Below are 23,356 nucleotides of genomic sequence, written 5' to 3'. Positions count from 1 at the left end.
ATTTGTCAAAATGATGATGATAAAGCCCAAACTTAGTGTGTTTCTTCAGAACAGGCAGCAAATATTTTTTTTCTTTAAAGCAAAAGGAATTTAAAGAATAGGGTTAAGGTCTGGTTCAGAAATATAAGCTGACATCAAATTATGTATCAAGTTTAATTAGAGAACCTATGGTAACTCAAACTATATATGGGGATCAAAAAAAGAGATTAGATCTGAAAAGACTCATTAGTGTAAAATGGAACTATTTTCTTTAAAAGATGGTCTGACCTGATGAAAATCCTGACTCCATAAAAGCTGAAGGAAGTTTTGCCACCAACTTATGTGGAGCCAGGATTTTATGAATTGTGTGTTCATTTGCACCTGTTTACATTGTCTGCTTTTTATGTCTTTTGACATTTTGGAATCTGTGCTCCTGTGCAGAAGGAGAGTAGGCTTGAGAAAATATTTGGCTAGAATTCAGGAGACAAAAGTTCAATTTCTGTCACAGGCTTACTGAGAAAACGTGAATAAGTCATTACCTCCTTCTCCTGTCTCCAGGTTACTTCTCAGTAAAATTCAGGTGATGAAACTAAACTCCTTTCTAAGGTCTCCTGAGATCAAAACATAAGAAGTACTGCAGCTAGGAATATTTTTTATTTTTCATCACTAAAACTGCTGCTTACAAAATTCCAAAAAAACACCAGTGTGATACCTCTGAAGGCACAAGATGAAAAACATAACTGGGAATTTTAGAACCTTTTTTTTCTTAGTGAGAATATGTAAGAAAGAAAAAATAGCTTATAGGTTGGTAAAAGTGTAGTAAAAACATTTGTATGTAAATACATGACTACTAAAAAAATAGCTGAAGAATAAAATTGGAAATCCACAATACAATTAATGTGTTTATTAGAAATAAGTCAGAACAGTGGAATCACTGCTTCCAGATAATTCTTTGCTACAGTAAGCTGTATATTCCCCTGGAAATGGCACTAATGCTGGTGAATTTAATGAATTTTCAACAAGCTCTGCATGGATGGAACACTGAGAATATTGACAGTTTTTCTTTAATTGCTAACAGTCTGAACTTACTCCGGTACTTATAATTTTTCTGTCCACAGCCCGCAGAATGGCTGTGAACTATCTGGCCTTTCATTTTAGCTTCAATCTTGGAATGAAATCTGTGTGAAAGATTCCTGGGGGCTACAAATTCTATTCACTTCAATAGAAGGTCATGATTATGCTTTTAGGGACAATAAAACGTTTTAGCAAATTTTAGATGAATTCTATTTCTTTCATTACTTGACTTTTTAGGAATTTTATCTAACATAAACTCTGTGATCCATAAAGAAGACAAGCAACAACAATCACAGTCAAACAGCTTTGAGTCAACCTAGTGAACTAGTCAACCCCAGTTCACAACTGCAGGATGAAGCTTGGGGATGCTCAAGAAAGTCACCTCAGACAGCAGATTAAAACACCCGTAGGAGCTTTAAGATCATGAAACAGATTAATGAAGTTAATGCAATTAATTCCAAACATGCAGGAATGTTTATCCTTTAGGAGGAGATAAAAGATTCATATCTGGTCACAGGCTATTTATCAAATGAGCTACCATGGAATTGTCACTTTGCAAATTTAATACAACTAGTAAAACTAACAAGTACTGCTGCAGGAACACCAGCAGTTGTTTTACAAAGTACTTTTTAAGAATTATAGTGTGTCTGTGAATCTGATTCTTCTGTGGAGGTGAACATTTGTCAGAAGGGTTGTTCCCTGAAAACTGTATCAAGAGCTCCAGTGTTGAATCTGATGATTCAAGATGCAAAATGTACTTGTCCCCAATTTCCTGTACTGCAATTTAACTTGCAACTATATGAAAATCAAGTAGAGTTGTTTAGCTCCTATATAATTTAGCCTTTGCAAGAAAAAATATGCATCTCCCATTAGTTTCCTGTGAGGTAACAGATGGCAGAATAATAGATGAGCTATGGTCTGTGAAGTACAGTATCAGCAGTATAAGGGTAAAATTTGCTTTCTCCATCTTGGTATGGTCTCTCTAACTGGTACATTGAAAAATGAGTTTGGAGACCCCTGAGCAGCTATTGCCATGCTCTTCCCACTTTATGAAAAGACAGAACACTTCCTATGCAGCACTCTGAAAACTAAGAAGAAGCCAAGATGAGTTTGAAGAGTTGCAATCAGATGCAAGTTTCATTTTGGATGAAAACTGAAGTGTAACATTTTTTAGATATACTTCCTAATACTAGAAACTTAAAATGGTCTCTAAAAGCACTGAGCCTGAATCCTAGCTCAGAAGAAAATACCTGAAATTCCTTAAAACATGAGAAAGTGACTGCAGGCTGCTTAGGCAAAAAATGAAGACATGAAAAACCCAGAAAATATTAAGTAGTTCAGCAAGACAAAGGTAAAAATAGAAGCTTACTACTTAAGCTAAATGTAACCACAAAGGGCATGTAATTACCTACATAAAACCATAGTTAAAACAACATGAAGGAAAGTAAGTCTGTACTTCAAAATAGCTTCTCTAAGATGATATTAGGATCAGATGATGGACAAGGGGAAACTTTTCTTGGAAGAGACTAGAGAGTAAGAGGATATTCATGTGTATATACATACATATATATGTGAATATATACTTTCTTTAACTTCTGGGACTGTTCCTACCCCTTCATGTCTAGTCTAATATTCCAAGCTGGGATAAATCAAAGTGACTCATATAATGATAACAACATGAAATATTATAATAATTTTGGTATCTTTAAAAATAACTGTCTTCACATATTTTTTCCAGTAGTGTTATTAAAAATTAAATTTCTATCAGTAATTACAAGTAAGTCCTTTAAATAATATTTAAGCTTTTGTAATAGCCATATCTTAAAGTTTTACATTTTAGTAATACGAATGTTATTTTACTGTAGTGTCATAATGAACCTAAATGTAGATGAGAAGTTGTGTATTAAAAATACTGGATTATTGACAGTGAAGAATTTGTCATAAGTTATCTTAGGTTCTTGAAAGGAATAAAATGGTACAGTCTAAATCAAGTTTCTCCCAAGCATCTACTCTTATCAACCTAGAAGCATACTCTTATCAATCCAGGCAACTGAATGTCAGCATTCACTAGGTTTAAAAAAAATGTATTGTAGAGACATAAGCAGCACAGAAATCCACCCCCTCCAATGTTTCTAAACTAGAAGAATATTTTATGCATACAACTGTGGCATAGAAGCTGATAATTTTGATAATAATTAATTACCCAAAATATTTCAATTGCATGGAATATATTTCTATATAAATTATATATAAATTACACATATATTATATATATATTTCTATATATAAATTGTATTTGTGTGGACAATGAAACATTTTTAAATTTAATTTTATTTCCTGATCCTCACTTCTGATTTAATGTAGTTATTGCAGTCCTCTGATTGTTTAATGTAGTTATTTCAGTCCTCTGATTATTTAATACTTAGTTCTTCAGGCCTGATAAAATTCATTAAAGGATTTTTATTGTTTCCCAGTCCTTTTATGGCACCACCTTTATCAAGATAATTTAAAATAAGCTGCAGTTCAGAAAAGCAGATAAACATTTATATGAGTAGGTTAAGTATGTGCCTATGTATTGAACTGGTGCCACATTTACTAGTGCAATTTTCTATAACACATTAATTTATATATCTTAAAAATAAATACTATTTCAAATTAGTCAATTTACATGGTACATGCACACACACATAAGGAATTTATAATGCTATACATGTTACTGTTGTTGTTTGCCCATTCTTTTAAAGCTTTTTCCCTGTTGACACCAGTATAATCTAATAATGGATAATAGTATTTCCTACAGCTCCAAAATACTTTCTTAAGTGTTCAATTTCCTTTTTTTATTCTGAAAGGCTTTCTGAAAAGTATGCAATAGTAATTCATGGCTCTTTTGTGTCCTAGAGAAATCATTCGGGTTTACATTACAAACCACATTAACTTTGAGTGTTTTGCAGTACCTAAAGCTAAGTATTTCTAATCATACCATCTTGCTGTTCTTAATTGATAACATGTGGTTTAGTGTAGGAACTGTACAAGTAATAATAGTGTTTCTCAGTTGATTTTATACACAGTAAAAAGCTAAGTTATCACTGCTATGGGTCAAATTTGTGTACCATGAAGTCAAATGTACAGAGGCTACTTCAGGTTTTCAAACTAAAAGTTGATACATCAACAAGAATCCAGGAAAAAGTATTGCATTTCTTTCCTTCCCCCTATTTTGCTAAATTTTAAAATGTCTGTTATGATAGCAAGGAATCAACATGAAAGAAGGGTATTCTGTGCAGGACAAAGCCCTGAATAAATATACACCAAGCCCAGGGTAGGACAGCTTTTATAAATGGAAAGACAGAACACCATCCTTAAAACATGAATAAATGAAAGATCATTTGAATTCATGAAATGTTCTTGGTGCTTAAACATAATCTAGTTAGGAGGCCACAAGTTGTTTATGGAATCTCTTGATCTTGCACAAACATGTACTGAAGTCATGGACAAAGTGCTCAAGGTCAGTGACAGAGGGGACAACAACCTAAGCCTACTCTGTCAATGACAGTGAGCATTGCATATGGCACTGAGGCATTCTCTTTAACTGAAAAAACCCCTCACTATTACAAATTAAAAATTCAGTAACTGTGTTGTATAATGATTTGTGACACTGTTTTTGTAATGTCTCAACAGATCAAACCCAAATTTTTGACTTTGTCAAAAATTGACTTTGGAAGCTCTGGTCCATCATACTCACTGACTTGAATAATGCTTCAGAAGAAAGTTTCAGTTTGCTTTGGAATCCTGATACCAATACAAAGTGGAAATTCTCTTCTGAATCAAAGCTGTGCTGCTCTGACCACTGACTCTATCTCTACCCTAAATGGAGGCCAGCTGTCTCCATGAAGATTCCAATGGCATTAAACAGCACTCAGCACTTCTCAGGGGACACATCACTACTTCACAGTATCAGGAACCTCAAAAGAATTTTTCTGTTTTCCAATCTCTCTATTAATTTTTTTAATACAAAACCTGTTATTTTTTCAAATATTGACAACAACCAACAGGGTGGATGTGTTGCATCGTCCATGCCCTGTGTGGACTATGTGTGGTCTATCAAGTTTCTTTTGTTTCATTGCCACTGTTTTCCTTCTGCAGTGGGGACAAAGAAACATATTAGTGGCTCCTGATTTAATAAATAACACCCAGTAGAATCCAAGCTGTGAATTTCTGTACATATGTTTTTACTTACTACTTCTGGCTACCAACCGTATTTTCAGCAAAGAATAATACATTTTTAAAACAGAAGCTTTGGCTTTATAATCCTGCTTGCTTTACTCTGGTTTGTGTCAGTCACATCTCCTTTTTATGGATCAAGAAACTATAGACTGCTGCCTCTTGATTTTTGGCTCACTGTGCCTGCCTTCAAGTTTTACTCTTGTATTTCATGACTCAAGGCTGAGATATGATTTATGTGCTTCATAATAAGGGATGAATGGAAGTTAAAAGGAAGGACAAAACCAGGAGACCAAAATGGAAGAGCATAAAAGATCAAGCAAGCAAGTGGAGTACTTCAAGATGAAGCCTCACATTTTCTATCATCCCTATTGAAAGTGAAGCATTAAACTGTGCCTTTGAACTGGGTCAGCTGTGCTTGAGTTTTTTCCCAGTGATGTCAGTGACATAATTTCTGTTAATTTCAATAGGTTTGGATTTCATGCCACCTAAAACCTGAAAGGACATTAGCTAATGGCATTTGACTTGATTTTAATAGCTCAGATTCTGAAAACAAGCTTGAGCTTGTTTAGTCTGTCTTGAAAAATTACATATCAGAGCAGGGACCATCCTTTGGATGAACTAGAAACTGCAGTCTCTCACTCAAATTATTCTGGTATAAATGGGCCAAGGTCTTGCCTCTAATTCCATGGCTTCTTCTGGTTGCTGTGTGATGCTTTTCCATCAGCTCTTGGACAGGTTTCCTTTGTGTGCCAGAATAAGAAACCAATCTTCCATGTTTGAGCAATCATATATAAGTCTTAGTGTCTTGCAAAAAGTGTACTGTTTGTTTTATCTCCTAAATGATAATGTGGGAGGCACGACTGGATGTTTTCGAAATGTGGCTCACAACGATTAAAATAATCAATTGAGGTTCCTAGCCAGCTCAGAGCTAAAAATATATCATCTCTTGGAGCAGATCTATTATAGTATGACATGAATGAACCTTGGAACTTATAAAGTTTTGCTATTATAATTGACTGTGAATGAGTATGTTTTAATTGATGAGAACTCCTGAAAAGCTTTTCAGCCTCTCTGCAGTATATCCACAAACAGTGAAATGCAAAACCCATGAAAAAAAGCAAAAGAATACTTTAAGCCTGATGCCAAAGTGCTCCTTTCAATCCATACTTGCCAAAGACATTTTCTGAGATGCATTCTATGCTAAACTTATTACAGAATAAGCATTAATTTCTGTGGCGAAGAAGTATTATGCAGCATAGTTCCTATCACAATGAAATTTTAACTTGCTTTAAAAGTTTGCCAAACTCCTGGATAAAGTATTCTGAAACAAGCCAAAATGACAAGCAATGCTTTTAATGAAAGCACTGTTAAACAGCTGAGTTTTCTGTTTCCATATTTTTAAAGGATCAAAAGTTTAGGTGCTTTGCATGCTATCACAGATAAAAACAATCACAAGAAGAGAAAATAATATGAAAATGAAAATTTAAAAAGCCTCATCTAAAGATAGAAATCCTTATTATTTCTGTTGCTATTATAGTTTGAGTGACCCAAATACTTGATTAACTCACAGCAGGTAAGTTATGCTACATGATATAATACAAAAGAATTCAAAGCACATTCTGTGTACTTAATGCACAGAAAGAAAAAAAAAAAAAAGGAGTAATCAGCTAAATTTAAATTAAAATATATTTATCTTCATGTATATAACTGCAGAAAATGCCTTGGACTGGCTTCTATTTGTCCTTTTCATAAAAGCTTGGAAATGACAATATCTCTGGACTATTTTAAAATGAAGAAGTTATGGCCATTAGAAGAGCAATCTCAAAACATATTTGATCTCAGTCTCCTTTCTGGAGCAAGACATGCACTTTAACAAACTATTCTTCTTCAGAGCCCTACCGAACTGTTCTCACTATTGCACTGTCTCTAAAGGGAAGCTCATTTTGAGAGGTGCTGAGCATCTGCAACTTAGACCAGGAACTTCATGAAAATAAATCCCTATAATTCTGCTATCCTGTGTGAAGTTACAAAGTCAATTCTTCTGTGTCACAAACAGGAACTTGTTTGTAAATCTCAAACAAATTTACATCCATAGCATCAGTAAATGGATTTGATATCGCTGTGATATATTTAAGAGTAAAAGAGGTGAGATACTCTTATTTATCTTACACCTAATTTCACCCAATTATCTGGAATCCTAACTCTTACATTCCTGGCAGAATGATTAAAACAAGCCAGGACTTTGTAAATGTCAGAAACAACAGCTTCAAAATACTTTTTTTTTTTTTCTTCCAGCAATATTACTATTAGGTGAAGAGAACAAACTTTGATTTTCAAAATTCCCAAAGTCTATGTGTCCTAATAAGCAAATGTTTCGACCAAAGTTTTGAAGTTCTCAGTTTAAAATTTAACTTTAAATTGATAAAATTTAAAGATAAATAGTTTAAAAATTTTATCATGCAGATTATTTAAAAATTATTTTAGAAAACCTACTAAACTCCAGTCAAATTAGTATCTAGCCCTCATATGAAATGATACAACCAATATGCTTAAATGAGGAAACCAAAGTTTCTTCCTGTAGAAGATATGACATTACTGTTGATGTAAATATTGAAGTTCATAACAGGATCCCTTATACTCAGTTATCTCAATCATTATCAAATTAATTAGGCTCTGGAAGCACAGCGGCTTTAGACTCTCATAAGAAATACTCTAGCTATACAACAGCCCAATAACAATTCTAATTCTGAACTTGTGCAAGTTCTGTTAAAGAGATGGAAAAAAGAAAGCACAACTGTGCAGACCATAGAGAAATGAGTCAAAAAGAACCCCCACCAAAACCAGAGTCCAGACATTTCTAAAGAAACGTTTCTCTTTCAAAGATATGCTCCGATAAGAAAAACCTGCATGTTGGTTTTAGTAATTATTATTCAACTAGGTAGTGGGAGCAATCATTTGTAAGAGTGTGGGGTATTAATGACAGACAGAAAGAAACAAGTGATTTTCTTACTGAATCTGCAGTTAAATGCCACTATTTTTGGCCAATTCATTGTAATTTAATAATAATATATAGTCATAGAATAATTTTGAGAATCACAGACTGACTTTGCGGTATAAGGTACTCTGAAAACGATATAGCCCAATCTCCCTGATGATCAGAGCAAGAGTAACTTTAGACATTTGACCAGTTTTCTAAGGATATTGTTCTGTCAGGTTTTCAGGATCTCCAAGGTGGAACTGTCACAGCCTGTGGGTTTCACTCTTGTGGAGAAAAATTCAGTGCTTGTGTCCAACTGGAATATCTCCTGCTGCAACTTGTAACTGTTGCTTCTTATACTGGTGTAGTTTGTCTGTGAAAAAGTCCTCTCCTCTGCAATGCCTAGTAAGGTAAGGGAAGACTGAAATTTACTTCCTCCATAGGTGGAACCTTCTTCCCTAGGTGGAACTAAGCCAGTTCCTTCAGTCCCTTTTCCTCTGTTCTATGTGCCACTCACATGACCTTTTACTTTAGTGGCTCTCCTTTGGGCTTTCTCCAGCTTGGTGATCTCCTTCTGTGATTATCCTATCTGAGTTTTTTAGGTATGCCAGCTGACAGCCCTCTGTCTGCTGGCTACACTCTTGCCATTCAGAAGTAATGTAGAAAGAGAAGAAACGTACTAGCTTGCCACAATGGAAAAAATTACCTCTTCCCAATGCTGATATTTCAAACTTAACAGTGCAGGTAGAAGAGACATGATTAAAGGGACTGTATTATAAATGTGCTTTCAGTGTCAATGAATTAGAGCTACTAATTGGATTTTTACCCAGCTGATATGATGCATTACTTGTAAAGGCTGAGCAAAGTCCAAAGCAAATTTAAAAAAATGCAGATTTTTCACTCCTTGTTTTAAAAAGGATTGAAATTACTCACTAATACATAATAACTTTATGCCATTTTAAACCTAAATTTATCAGAAATTTAAGAAAGAATAGGCTATTGGGAGCACAACTACATCTATTATGCAAAATTTAATTGCATGAGATGTGACAATGGCAAAATACTTTCTTTTGATGGTTAGTTACAGCTGTGTTCTTGGATTATAAGTTACAGTGCAGATGGCAAAAACAAGACAACAACCTCTCTGCTTTTCCAAGGTTAAATGGAACCATGATACCAGACAAGTCAAATGAAACCCCAAGCCCAGTTTGTGGGCAGTGAAGTGATTGAACAAAATTACATTATTTTTATGGATTCTAAGCATAGTTTTTATATACTTGCTTCTGCCTCAGAGTATAACTTTGAGAGGATTTTCAAAAACAAAGAAACTGTCCTTTACAAATGTATGCTGAAAATATCTTAAACATAAATCTGATTTGAGACACTTTTAAAATTTAGACAGTAATTATGAAGTGGTATCCTTCAGACCATTTTTCCGTCACAACTTTTTTCAGAATTTAAAAGACTGCAATATAATAATAATAATAATAATAATAATAATAATAATAATAATAATAATAATAATAAAAAGTAATAGTAGTAGTAGTAGTAGTAGTAGTAGTAGTAGTAATAGTAGTAGTAGTAAAAATCAGCATCCACATTTTAGCAGCCTTGAAAAAACCCCCAACCAACCAAACCAAGAAACAAAACATGAGCAAGAAAGCATATGTATCTTTTAGTTTGCATAAAAAAATCCAAGAGTAGGTGTGTATTAACAATGAAAGCAGTAAGCTGAGTACTGAGGACGCTAAGTTTGGCTGCACAGTCCAACTTTGAGTATGCACCAGAGGCAGTACACATAGGAGACTTTTTTGCTCTAACCATCCCTGTGGAGTACAAACAGGCCTTGCTTCCTTTCTCTTCCTTCTGTGTTCAGGCCTCCTCTCTGTGTTGAAAAGAAACATGTCAGACTACGGAGAAGGGCCAAGGGCAGGGGAAACAACTGGACAATGGAGTACAAAGGCATCTCATCATTTTTCACTCTGATCAATAAATAATCCTTGTGTCCATGCTGTCTCTGGACTTCAAGAAAGTAGCTTCTTTGGCTTCCATTACTGGACAAACACCAATATCCAGGCTACTAAATCAAGCTCTGCCTGCAGCACCATCTTCTCATACTGTTATGTTTCTGCCTGCATTTGAGGTTTTACACAGAATATTATTTCAATTTCTTTTTTAGCTTCACAACTTTGTAAACAATTATTCCATGTCATTAGATAACAAAAAAATCATGTCTGTCTCCAAACAAATGGCCAAACTTTTTGAATAACCTCAGAGACTGCTCAGATGCATTGTTGACAGACTCCTGACAGCTGCATTTCATACCAGATATATTGAACAGATATATCTGGAGAAAGAAGAGAAGATGCCACATGCTACTGCTTGCAGAACATAGGATTTCAACAGGGCTGACACTGGAACACTTCACAAAAGAACTTCAGGCACTACCCATTTAACTGCTATACTTATTAGAACTCTTAGAAGTTAGATTTTCAGCAGTTACTTATCTCAAGGAAAAGTTCCAACGAAGAAAGCCCAGCTTGTCTTATGATAATCAGGCATCTGACAGAACCTGATAGGCACCATCAGTGGTGTCCACAGTTGACAAAAGGTGAGATCTTACAGAAATAAATTAACTTTGAGACACTGGAGAAGGGAGAACTAGAGGAGACACTGTAGAGGAAGTAGAAGACTTTCAAATAAGATTTATGGATGGTTTTGGCTATCAGTTAGTATTATTTCTGACACCTCACCTTCCCTTTTCTTTCAAAGATTTATACAAATTACTGCTCTGAGCAGTTGTGATACTTCCCAGTGCAGAGGTTATGTGACAGAATGACAGACAAAGGTCAGCCAGCCAACTGGTTGGAAATGTAACTGTACACAGTTCTTTCTTGCAAAATTCAGTATTTTCTTTCATAGATCTATTTTTTAGGTTTGCTAGATGAAGAGCAAGTATTTTGGTCCTAAGGAAGACGGAATACAGAAGACAAGCTAGTCATGCTAAAGGTCTATCTACTGCAGTATTCTGCTTCAATAAATGGTCCTAAATAAATATCTAGAATAAATAGTAACAAGGGATTCAGCTATGATATTATGCCCAGTTCATTTTCAGCCTACATTTATTTTAAGCTTAGTGGACTTACTAAGCCAGATGTAATTCACTCATCCAAACACCATCATAGTTTTTTGTTCTTCACTTGTAAATAAAAAGTAATACAGATGGATCTACACAAATGATGAAAAGTTCTTAAGAAATCAAAGTTCTTTAAATGTTTATAGATTCAGAATCATGCAATTGGTATGAAAATGTTGGCATGTTGAAACAGTCCGAGAGAAAAACTTCCTATGTAATTGTAAACTGTAATGTGTAATCTGTGATGTGTCCTAAAAAAGTGAGTTTGTTAAAATGGTTTCTGGATAGCTAGACAAGTTATAGATTCCTCACCTGGTAAACCAGGCGATACAAATTTGGCAATGGTTGCATGGCTGATGTCATGCTTTTATATCTGTTCTTTGTCAACAAAGCACTAAACAAAGTTTCTCAAAATTAATTTTGTTGTTGTAGTGAGGTGTTTGTACTTTATGCATTTTATGCAGTTTTATCCAGTTTTACAGACATTTATGCATTATGGACAGACCATGTACACTTAGACCTGTCTAGAAGTACTATTTTTCTAGAAGGGTATTAATTTGTTCTGATTCCTTGTAGAGTTAATTATCAAATTACCCCTTTTCATTACAGAATAGACTGAATTCTCATTCCGTAAGTTTCTTTACATCTGTTCTCTTAAGATTTTGATTGTATACCATGCTGTGTAATAAATTCAACAACTTCCAATCGTTATTGAGTTAACATATGAACTGTGTTATAGTGGCAAAGCCACTGCCTTTTTCACTGGTGTCTAGCACCTTCCAAACTGCATTTGTGAGGAAAGCAAATCTGTTTTCAACATGTTAGATCAATTCTCTTTTATAACCTGCAACTTTTCCAACAAAAGGTCTGTTATCTGACAGGTCCATTCTGTCCTACAGGTCAGCTGTAGGAAAAATGCAAATCTTCAACAGGAAAATGAAAGTCTATACAAATAGTATCTTTAGTGAATGAATTATTTTAGAAAAGATACTGAACTCCAGTCAAATGAATCAGGAGCACTTCAAAGGAATGTGAAAATCTAGATGGATAGAGTAACCCATAAATATATCTTAGATTTTAATGGCAGAAATTCTGAAAGACACATGAAGTTGTACACCGTATCTTTAAAACAACCTTACCAATATATTGCTAGTGTTCTGTATCAAGGATATAAGGGGTATATTTTAAATCACTCTTGGGTCAAAGAGTTAAAGAATTTATTTCCATTTAAAGCTTTTTTAATGTTTATACACATTATATAACATTATACAACTGTGCAATTCATAACCTTTAGAAATCACAAGTAGTCTACTCTGAACAAAAGTGAGTTCTGGCTCTGGTCCCTGACCTTGGCACTGAGGGGCTGAATTCTTCTCAATCTAGTATCTGTGCACTTAAAAAATAAATTTCCCAACCTAAAGGACAGAAGGCCTTAAGCAGGATCTAATATGCTTTAAGCTGCCTCATAGGCATAAATCACTTCCCTATCGAAATTCAGTGAGAGACAACATTACTATTAAAACAATTCCCCATGTCTCGGATAGCAAACAAAAAAAATCCTTTCCCATAGTTTCACATGAGATATTCTGCTACAAATACAAGTACATTGACTTGCAGCATCTACAACACCAGCACAACATTGCAAAAAATAGAAAAAGTTTAAGATTTCAGCATTTTAGCAGCTATTAATAAATCAGTTCTCTGGACTGGATAGTTTGTGTAGTAATAGCAAGATCGCCACCTCTGTGGCTCAAGACCAATTTTAGTTACTTTTATACTTTTAAAATGTAATTTCAAACACATCATTTCAAACATATTCATGAATCACTATTTTCTAATTGCTTCTGTATATTAGAAACTGATTAAGTTCCCAAAGTACTAATATAACTTTTTTTTCCTTTTTTTCTTTTTTTTTTTCTGCTTGAAAAATTATACCTGGCAATTATATTTTCTTAACAGGAAACCCGTGAAATGAAAATTTAAATTTTCCCCTTTCTGGTTCACAATTCTTCTCACTTTTTAAATGGAGAATAAGTTAATAGAATTTAGTAGAAAACCAAGCTTAAGTTTTACAGCCTATTTCAGAAAGTATCATGACATTTAGAAATATTTTTGTTCAGACAAATTATATATATTAGTCACAACAAATACTTCACTTTAGTTAGTACCTGCAAAGCTTGAGCTAGTGACTGTAATTTGATTTTAAAAGGATTTGTTTATCTGCTTCATTGTTACTCAATAGAGTTTGACTGTTTAGTTTCTACTCACGTGAGTAGCTCTCCACAACTGCTAAGTAATTATCAATTACTCATGAGAATGACTAGACCTACATACAAATGAGTGAAAGTTGACATTCCAGTTGTTCCCATGGGGAATTTTTTCCCATTGTATAATGGCATATCCATCAAGAAAGTTAAGCTGAAATAAATTTCCAGTGCAAACTGAAAGTACATTGGTAACCAAAAATATTAAACTTCAATGAACACAGACACTCATTATTGTAAAAATGCATCTTGGTATCTTCAATTGTTCTTCTTCTTCCTCTCTCAGATTTATAATACATAATGCATTCTCTCTGTACTGGAAACTGTGTTTTGGCACACATCTGGAAAATGTGTTGATAATGCCATGTTTTATCAAATAGAATACTTTAAATCTTACCAGATGGAAAATCTTTAGTTTCAAAGCTGCATGCTGTACATGTGTCAGGATGTTACTCTGTCATTGCAAGAACTCTAAATGAGTGCCTAACCACCAGGGCTTCTCTTGCAACAGAAGAAAAAGTCTCATTACAAGTTAAGATTTTTTACAGTTGAGTTGAATTATACTTAGCCCATATTAGATTTTTTTAAAAAAACATATATAGTGTCATTGAAACTTGAAAAACCTGTAAGTATTAAGGGCTTTTTAGACCTACACATTTACAGAGCAGAGCCACTTTAAAAACTAATTATATATTCATTTTAATGTTCCTACAAGAAAGTCTAGTCCTGCTTTCCTTTGCCTTTTTATATTCCCAGTCCATTTTTAATTTTGTATTAAAAAGGAATTGTGCAATATGGTGTCTGGTGAATGCAGGACCTTCTCTATTCCCAAACAAATATTCAAAAATATTTTGCATACATCTTGTGAACAAGGCTTGTTAAATCATAATGTGATGACTTATAAACATTCATCATTCCTATATGGAAGTATTATCTAGTCAACTGTATGGTATAGCAAATCATCCTGACACGTTTATATTAATGCATATTTGAATGAGAATAAGAAAGAAATAGTCAAATTTATGTTAAAGACTTCTAAAGGCTTAACAGCATCTTACTAAGTATATATGTCAGCTTAATCTAATCCTCCTACTTCTAATACGCTCTGTGGTCTCAGCACGGTGCCCATAATGCTCTCGCATGTTATGAGGGATTGCCTCTGAGAAGTTCAGCATCAGTACTACACTTTGTTCAATAAAACTTCACATCTGGTCTTAGGATGACAGAAAGCTATCTGTCTCCAATTTGCATTACAAACCTTTAGCTTCTTTTGACATCCGTAACACCGGCTGTAATAATTTCCAATAACCTGTTACAATATGCCGAGTGGATATATTCCTGGTTCTCATCTTACCGTGTCAGGTAACAAGACACTTCCAATATTTATTTGGACAATTTTAAAGAAATGACAACTTCTTTATACCAAAACCCCCTGTATTATCTAATCAGAGGCTCATTTGAGAAGGCCTGTGGCAGTATTTTCTCCTTTCACTTCAATGATTTTAAGTTCTAATGCTACCTTTATTTCTTTTCTGTGCTTTTGCTAGAGGAGACAATACATTTCAATTCAAGAGTTATGCAAGACTACTAATCTTATGACATGATGGAAGATCTTCTGAAATCCACTAACCTGGAACAATCATCTCCTTAACCATCTTTCTTGATTTCTGAGTATCGTAATTTCTATCCTTTTCTAGTACAGATACATGTCTTATGTGCTTCACGTTAAAAATATTTGAAGACAAGTGTCTATTATTCCCTGTTACATTATTAATATTATTTTTCTTCAGCAGAAAATGTATCTTTTGGCAGATGAAGACCCAAAAGGACAGATCTACTTGTGGGATTAACATGAGTCAGAGATCAAACGTGCCACTAATGGATCCTCATACAGATGGTTAGCAACCTCTTCTACCTGAGCTGAATTAATAAACGGCAATTGAAAAATTGGTCTCTCAATATAATTTGCTTTCTGGCAGCTACATCCAGGAAACCAAATTTTTTAGAAGTCTGCATATTAGGCCTGCAGATTTACAAATGAAGATCAGTACTTTTCTGCTTTATCCTCTGTCCCAGTGAAGTGGTATTCTGTGTTTGAAAGGCAGTAGCATAGTAAATTCTGTTACCCACCTAGACCTACTCTGTAACAGAAAGTAACTTTTGGAGGTAGAAGAAATCATCACTGTGACATCTAAATACACAAAATATCTTAGGACAAGTCTGCAGAGAAAGGTATGAGCAAGTTTTGGCCACACTCAGAGCCGACAAGACACTGCTACTGTGGAAACCAGTACCGTTCCCTCTTGGGATCTGCCCCATTCAGATACACGCATTCTAGAACAGGACTGGCTCAAGAGGAAAACAGGAATAAACTGGGAGGAGCTATTGAAGGAACAGGAATAAACTGAAGAAGCTGGATGGGAAAATGGATGGAGCAATTGTTATCAGAATTTAAAAATCTCTAACACCTTGATATGGTCTTATAGAAAGGTTAAAGTATCTTGGGATTCAAAAGAAAGACCTGATACCATCTCTGGCATATCAAAACTGGGAAACACACTAAAGGACACATACAGTGTCAGTAGTCCAGCCTGTCAAAATTAAAGACTGCCAATAATAACAGAGAAGGTAAAACACAGACCATGTCATCTTGCTTATGGACACTGTCAATGAGATACTGGAATTAATGGAAACAAATTGGACACCTCATACAACACTTTTTTAACTGAGAGTTAATACACATGTGTGAGTATATTTTAAATCTTGAGAAGCAAAATTATGCTACTAGTGCAAAAGACAGTCAAGACATCACTCACTAATATGCTGCATCATTTTGGAAGCTGATGATGCTTCACTGGAGACTGCATGTCTTACAAAGCTCCAAGAACATATATTACCAGTACATTTGAATGTGTCCTGTGTCTTAACAATATATTAATAATTAGACTTCTGATTTTGAACCAGAAAAAGTGTGTGCATGTGTATATATTATATACATTAGATATACTATGTATATAATGTATCTATATAAACAGTCTTCTATCAGATAGAAGCTATCAGCAGACACACTTCAACAACAGCCGTTTTATTTTGAGAAATTATTTTTGAATATATATTACACTTATTCTTCCATTGCATGAACTTTCTAGAAATATTTCCTAAGAAGAAACATTTTATTTTAAAATTCTTCATCAGTGAATTAGTGCTCCTTGTAAATTTAATGTATTCTATATAGTCTACAGATTTGCAAGCATGTATTTCTTACCAGTGGGGATAATGATAAAATTGGTATAATGACAGGAATTATTATGACAGTGTAGAGATCTGAACACAACAAGAATGAATATATGACAATCACACAAATCTTTCTATGTCTATGCTATTGATAGTGAATGGAACTGAATCCAATTTTTATGCATGCAATTAATACATTATACTGAGAAATATATTTTATAAAGCAAGTGAAATTTGTTTGGAAGTAATTATTCTATGGCCTGAGAAATATCAGAGAGAAAGGAGGCGAAACAGTAATGTTAATCCCATGCCAGAAACATGTTTTATCAGGTTTCTTTTTAGCTCTTAAACAAGATGTAGTAAAAACAACAACATTCTGTCAGACTATATGTTCATTCCTTGCTTCCTGGATTAAATATGCTTATTCTATGCCACATTTTTATAGCTTTCAATTCCTGTACTTTAAATCTATTAAACAATGTCAAGTTGAATTTTCTTCAAAAACTGCTGCAGGTTAAGAAAAAAAATAGGACAGTAGAATATTTGAGGGCTAACATTTATGTCAGCTAATTAATATGGATCAGTTGTGGTCTGCAAGGATTTTTAAAGTGCATGCATGTTTGAGATAAATATAGACTAAGGATCTGATTTTGTTTCTTCTTGATAATAAAGTTCTTACTGATTTCAATACAAGTACGGTCTACCAGTTTTGTAGGTCTGACAGATAAAATAAGCTTTTGTGCTCTTGGATAATGTTAGTTGTCCCAAATAGAGCATAGCCCAAAATGCAGATCTACAACATAAGAAATAAATTGCAATTGTAATATTACATTTATTGCTCTGTGTTCTCTTTACTTGAGATTCTAGAAAAATAAACATCGGGGGAAAACCCAACAAATTTGTTTGGATAGCAAGTTCTATTTAAGTAAGTTAGAAATCAGCCTATGTTCAAAACTGGACAATCTCTATTCCAGAGGATACCATGCCTTATTTTAAAACATTAATATTTCTTATTTATTTTCAGAAGAGCTCCTGCTAGAAGACAGAAATTGATTATTTGAACATGGTTCTAGACTGTGACAAACAAAGGCTACCAAATAACACAACTGTTCAAACACATTTAAGTAGAAGATTTATTCTCCCTACACTGAATTTTAAGGTGGCTGTATTTCTCTTGCATGGAATCATAGGATAATTCAGATTAGAGCAAGATCATACAATGCAACCTTCTACTCAAAATCAGATGTAAGATTAGGACAAAAGTAATTAGAGAAATAATGAATGCATCTTAATTAGAACTGTAGAATTGTTTGGGTTGTAAAAGGTTTCCAACGTCATTGAGTCCAGCTGTAAATCTAACACTGCCAGGTCTACCATTAAACCATGTCCCTAAGCATGAAGTCTACTACACATCCTTCAAATACCTCCAAGGGTGGTGACTCTACCACCTCCCTAGGCAGCCTGTTCCAATGCTTGATAATCCTTTTGGTGAAGAAATTATTCCTAATATTCAAACTCAGCCTCCCTGGGTGAAATTTGAGGCTCTTTCCTCTTGTTCTGTCTTGTTACTTGGGAGAAGAGCTCAGCCCCTACCTGGTTGCAACCTCCTTTCAGGCAGCTGTGGAGACCATTACGGTCTCCTCTGAGCCTCATTTTCCCCAGGCTAAAAAACTCCAGTTCCCTCAGCCTGTTCTCATATAACTTACTGTCGACCCTTCAGCAGTTCTGTTGTCCTTCTCTGGATGTGCTCCAGCACTTGAATGTGTTTTTTGCAGTGAGGGTCTCAAAACTGAACACAGGACTCGAGGTGTGGCCTCACCAGTGCTGACTACACGAGGACAGTCACTGCCCTGGTCCTCTTGATCACACTATTGCTGATACAGGCCAGGATGCCACTGGCCTTTTTGGCCACCTACCCTTGAAACACTCCTCTAAAATCTCTTTTTTTCCAATGAAATCTGATGTAGAAGTAAGCAAGAAGTATCTTATACTTAGTATTACACCTAGTTCCTGTCAATAGTAAGTCTTACCTTTTTGCAGTGTTTCAGCATCAAAGACATGCTCCTTGAAGAAAACTCTAAAGGACAAAGGACTGGCACTGCAGTCTTCTGAAATTTTGTCAACAGCTTGTTTAAACATAGTAACTAAGTCATGAAGAGGTCCGTCTAAATCAAGGTGAGAAGTGGATGATGAATTCAAGCTCAGGCGTACTGAGATGGATGCACAAGACGAAGAACTAGACTCCACAGATTCACACTCAATTTGGAAGCCTTCTGACAACATCTTCATTGCAAAATGTTTTCTTTGGAGTGGATCATCAACTACTGCAACAACATGCCATTCAATGGCAGCATCTCTGGGTAGGTGAGATATTACAACCACAGCAAGCAACCCACCTACTGCAGTTTCATCATGATACACCTCTGAATCTTCAACCTAAAAGATAAACAAAATAATGTCCATATTATAGAGTTGCAGAAATTAATGTTGCTTATATTCAGTTAAAATATTAAAAAAGTATATGTAGTACAGTTATTTAATGGAAACTGCTTTTCCCTTCAACTTCCCTTATTAAAAAGTCATCTTGAGCAATTATGAATTTATCTGACAGTATCTCCTAATTTTTGCAATCTCAAACCACTACTATTCCTGTACCATTAAAAAAAAGCTGATCATAATATATTTTGCAGTCATTCTGCAATCAAAAGAAGTCTTTTTGCATATGGTGATTTTTGTTTGTACCAAAGGTTTTTGAAGAATAAAAAAATTATAGGAACTACCAAAACTACAGAAATGAGTCAGTAAATATGTAAGTTTTATTTTACAAGTTGGAGTACTAAAAATTCAGTTTAGATACAGCAAAAATATAGTTCAGATAATTCTAAACAGAAGAATTATCCTGAGCACCCTCTTAGAAGTTAGAATGTATTTTTAAAATAGCAGAGTTCATTGTGAATGTATATTTAAATGGTTTTCACAGCTACCAGCATGTCTAATTAGCTAAATTGGTCAGCTACATCTGAGTAACTGAGTTCCTTTTCTTTTGATGGCTTTAAATAGCTTTCAAATACCTGAGCAGTTGAAATGCTTTTTTTGACCAGTGGATGACTTTTTTCCTTACTTTTTCCTCAATTTTTATGAAGAGACAGTATATTAGGAATTTTTAATATTAGTGACTTACACCATCTTCTGTACACAGATAATAACTTTTTTTTTATACACCAATTTGCTTAAATTCCAGTATATACTGTTAATATTGTCCATTGCCTGACCTCTGAAAAGAAAAATATTAACGAGGCAAGCCTGTCATTTTGCCTGAAGTCGATAAGGCCGTGTAAATCGCAGAACCTTCAATTCACAAGCTCAATTTTCAACCACTTTCTCTCAACTTTGAGAGGAAGAAATAATGACATGTTCCAGGCACTTTATTTCAAAATTCACTCACAAAGTTATTGACAAGAATTTTCCACAGAATATCTTTGATGCTTGACCCTTGTGAGCTGTTTACATGAAAAATGCACTTACTTCTGTATTAATGATAGTGGAGTGTAATTCTATCGCAAACATGTAGCAATTGCTTCAGCATTTCTGGTTTTGATGTGGTAACAAAAATAGGGACAATTTGTCTCAAATTGCAATCACTTCAGTCATAATAAAATCTCACAGAGTACTGTTTGCTTTCTGTAGTTTCATTAGGCTGGCCAGGCCAGTTATTAAGGTAGCTACGCATAAATGTTATATTAGCACTTAACAGGAGCACAGTATTCTCCTCTAGGAGACGAATTCTAACCTTGTCAATATAATTCTGCTTGGAGTGCTGTAAAGCAGTTTGAAAAGATGAAATACTGGAGCTTTGCACTGAGAAAAAAAAAAAAAAGTCATGCTCATTCAGGCTTAAAGGCCATTTTGCTGGCCCAAGGTGCTGAGGTACTGGTTAGGAAAAAACAGTCTAAAGAAGCTCTCTCAGGTCACATCAAGCACTAAGACAAACTTTTCTAGTTCCCTGTACTTGTCTCAGGTTGTTAAATCAATTACTCACTATTTCTGCTTGCCTTCAGCTGCCATTTAGAATATGAAGAACTACATGAAAATTAAGGCCAGGAGAAAGTACATTTCCAAATTTAACAATTGAGAATCATTCTGTGTGAAAGACTACTCATGGTGCACCTGTATGGTACCATAACACTCATAACCTTTAACTTTAGAGTTTGCACAAAGCACAAATGATAGAGCTACTGGGGACTAATAATCTTTCATCAGTGGCTACAGAATTTTATAGAAATAGTTCTAACAGTGACCTCTTCTGACTCATTTTCAAGAAATCACTGACATTTGTGTTAAACTTGAGTTACCTTTCAGACATTTACAATTTTCTTAAAGAACTGAATATTTTTATGATAGGATGAATATATAAGGTCTGCTAAGAAATCATACAATGCTAAAACAGTATAAGTATTAAGAGTGAAAACAAAGAGGAATTATTTGATTGGCTAAATTGTTTTTACAATTCATTCTGCACTCTCATCAGTGAAATTCATCACTCTGGTAGACAGCTAATAAAAACATTATTTTAGAGTTCTTGCCCAAGGATACTGTTGCAGACTGTTCTATAAAGAAGCACAGGTTTTGGTCTACTCTTTCTTCTACAGCTTCAGAGTACTGATCAGAAAAAAATGAGATAGAAGAGCATATAGCTTGAGTTATAATTTTTGAAAAAGAACTATCAAATAATTCTTGGGAAGCTGTAAAATTCTTGTTGAGAGACAACAAATCTGTTGGAGCAAACACTGTTGAAAGCAATGATTCCTTGAAAGTATGCATTGCCTTAATTTTACAAATCTTCACAAATTTCATTAATCTGTAGGTGTAGATGTCATCCTAAGATATTTAGGATTAAATGGGCCCTTTAACCCATTTTTTTCCTAGCTATCCATTTCCAAATGATTTTCATTTCATGGGAAAAGCATGTTGAAGTTTCTAATTTCCACTTGTTAGACTTTCCATTGTATTTAATCCTTTCAAGGAACAAATAATACAAGGTAGTTCTGCACTAAGAGATGTTTGAATATAACAGAGGAAAATAAGGAGATCTAAAGGTTTAATGGCTGACTGCTGAGATTATATGGAGAAAGATGCTACTTATGTGCTATACTTTTACATTATCTGATTTTAAGAGGTCTGGGGAAGGACATCAGGTAACAGGGGCACCATGCAGGAGACACCTTCTGAAAATAAATGGTTCTACAACAATGACTTTTTTCAGGAATGTATGTAAACTTGGATCATCTCACAGACCACACTATGACAAAATTACAACTCTGTCATGCTAGGAAGTGGTAGATCTCAAAACTTTGGACAATGATTTGATAAGACAAGTGATTTCTAACTGAATCTCATATTACATTGTCCTCAAAACATGTTTCATAATATCTTCCCTTTGCCAACAGGATCATCTGCTACTTAATTTATCAAAGATGTAAAAGATTGAGATCCAGAAGGTTTGAAAAAGGAAGCCAAAAGGCAGATTTTTCTAAATACATGCATTATATCTATATCATTCCACATATTCATCGTATCTGTATCATGCCATATCCAGAGAAGGACTACAAACATTTTTTAACACATTTCCTTACAAAAACCCCACAACTCATCAAAGGACTTTTCCCACCTTGAAGAAAATACTGATTTTCTCCTGGGGGTACAATGCACTTTTTAATAACTCACAGGAGAAACCAAAGGTATAGAATAAATTTTAGGATGACTGAGAAAGTGACTCTACTTCTATTGTAAACACTGAGAAAACTTCCATACTAAGCTAAGTGACATCTTGGAAGGTCTTCATGGACTGGTTAATAAAGAACCACAGAAGCTGAACAGCAGTTAAGAAAACAAGCAAAGAAATAAAACAAAGTGGGTAACTTTATGCCACTGTAAAAATTCACAATTCACCAACATCTTGAGTAAGATAAACAACTCTGGGTCTCTCTAGCTGAAAAAGGGCACACTGGACTCGAAATATATTCAGAGGAGGACAAACATGATCAAAAGCTCTGGAGGTTCTGACTGGAAATATTCTTCAGCCTTCTTAATGAGAAGACAGAGGCTTACAAAGTCATACATGACATAAAAAAGAGTGGATAGGGATAACAACTGATTTTGTATGCTTGTCTTTCTGTGCAGAGAGCTATGGACCATCAAATGACATTAGTAAGAGCATGGTTTCAAAATGAACAAGAGTAGGTGACACCTACAGCTCCTTGATGGAGAATGTTCTGATTGCAAGAACTTTACAGGGGTTCAAGGGGAGCCTGAACAAGTTCTTAGAACACAGATTCAGTTGGCACTATAAAAAGAGACATAATTTCTAGATTATTTTTAATTTATCTATGCTACTAATTTATAGAAATATCATGATTTATATAACAAAACTTATTTGATCAATTTAAATATGAATTAAATAGTTTGAGGTTA

General features: G+C 34.5%; 1 protein-coding gene across 5 annotated transcripts in view; it reads right to left on the bottom strand.

The window, feature by feature from the left end:
• Positions 1 to 23,356, bottom strand: part of DPH6 (diphthamine biosynthesis 6) — a 198,829-nt gene that overhangs the window by 25,206 nt on the left and 150,267 nt on the right. For all 5 annotated transcript variants that reach the window (XM_086894410.1, XM_086894414.1, XM_086894413.1 and 2 more), the window contains exon 14: positions 18,916 to 19,321. In XM_086894410.1, coding sequence (XP_086750536.1) covers positions 18,916 to 19,321 — 406 coding nt within the window. The remainder of the gene's footprint in view (positions 1 to 18,915; positions 19,322 to 23,356) is intronic.

The sequence above is a fragment of the Cyanistes caeruleus genome, chromosome 6 (genome assembly GCF_971803275.1).
Source record: "Cyanistes caeruleus chromosome 6, bCyaCae1.hap1.1, whole genome shotgun sequence".
NCBI lineage: Eukaryota > Metazoa > Chordata > Aves > Passeriformes > Paridae > Cyanistes > Cyanistes caeruleus.
Note: the sequence above shows the minus strand (reverse complement) of the source record. Positions and strands in the feature narration are given on the sequence as shown.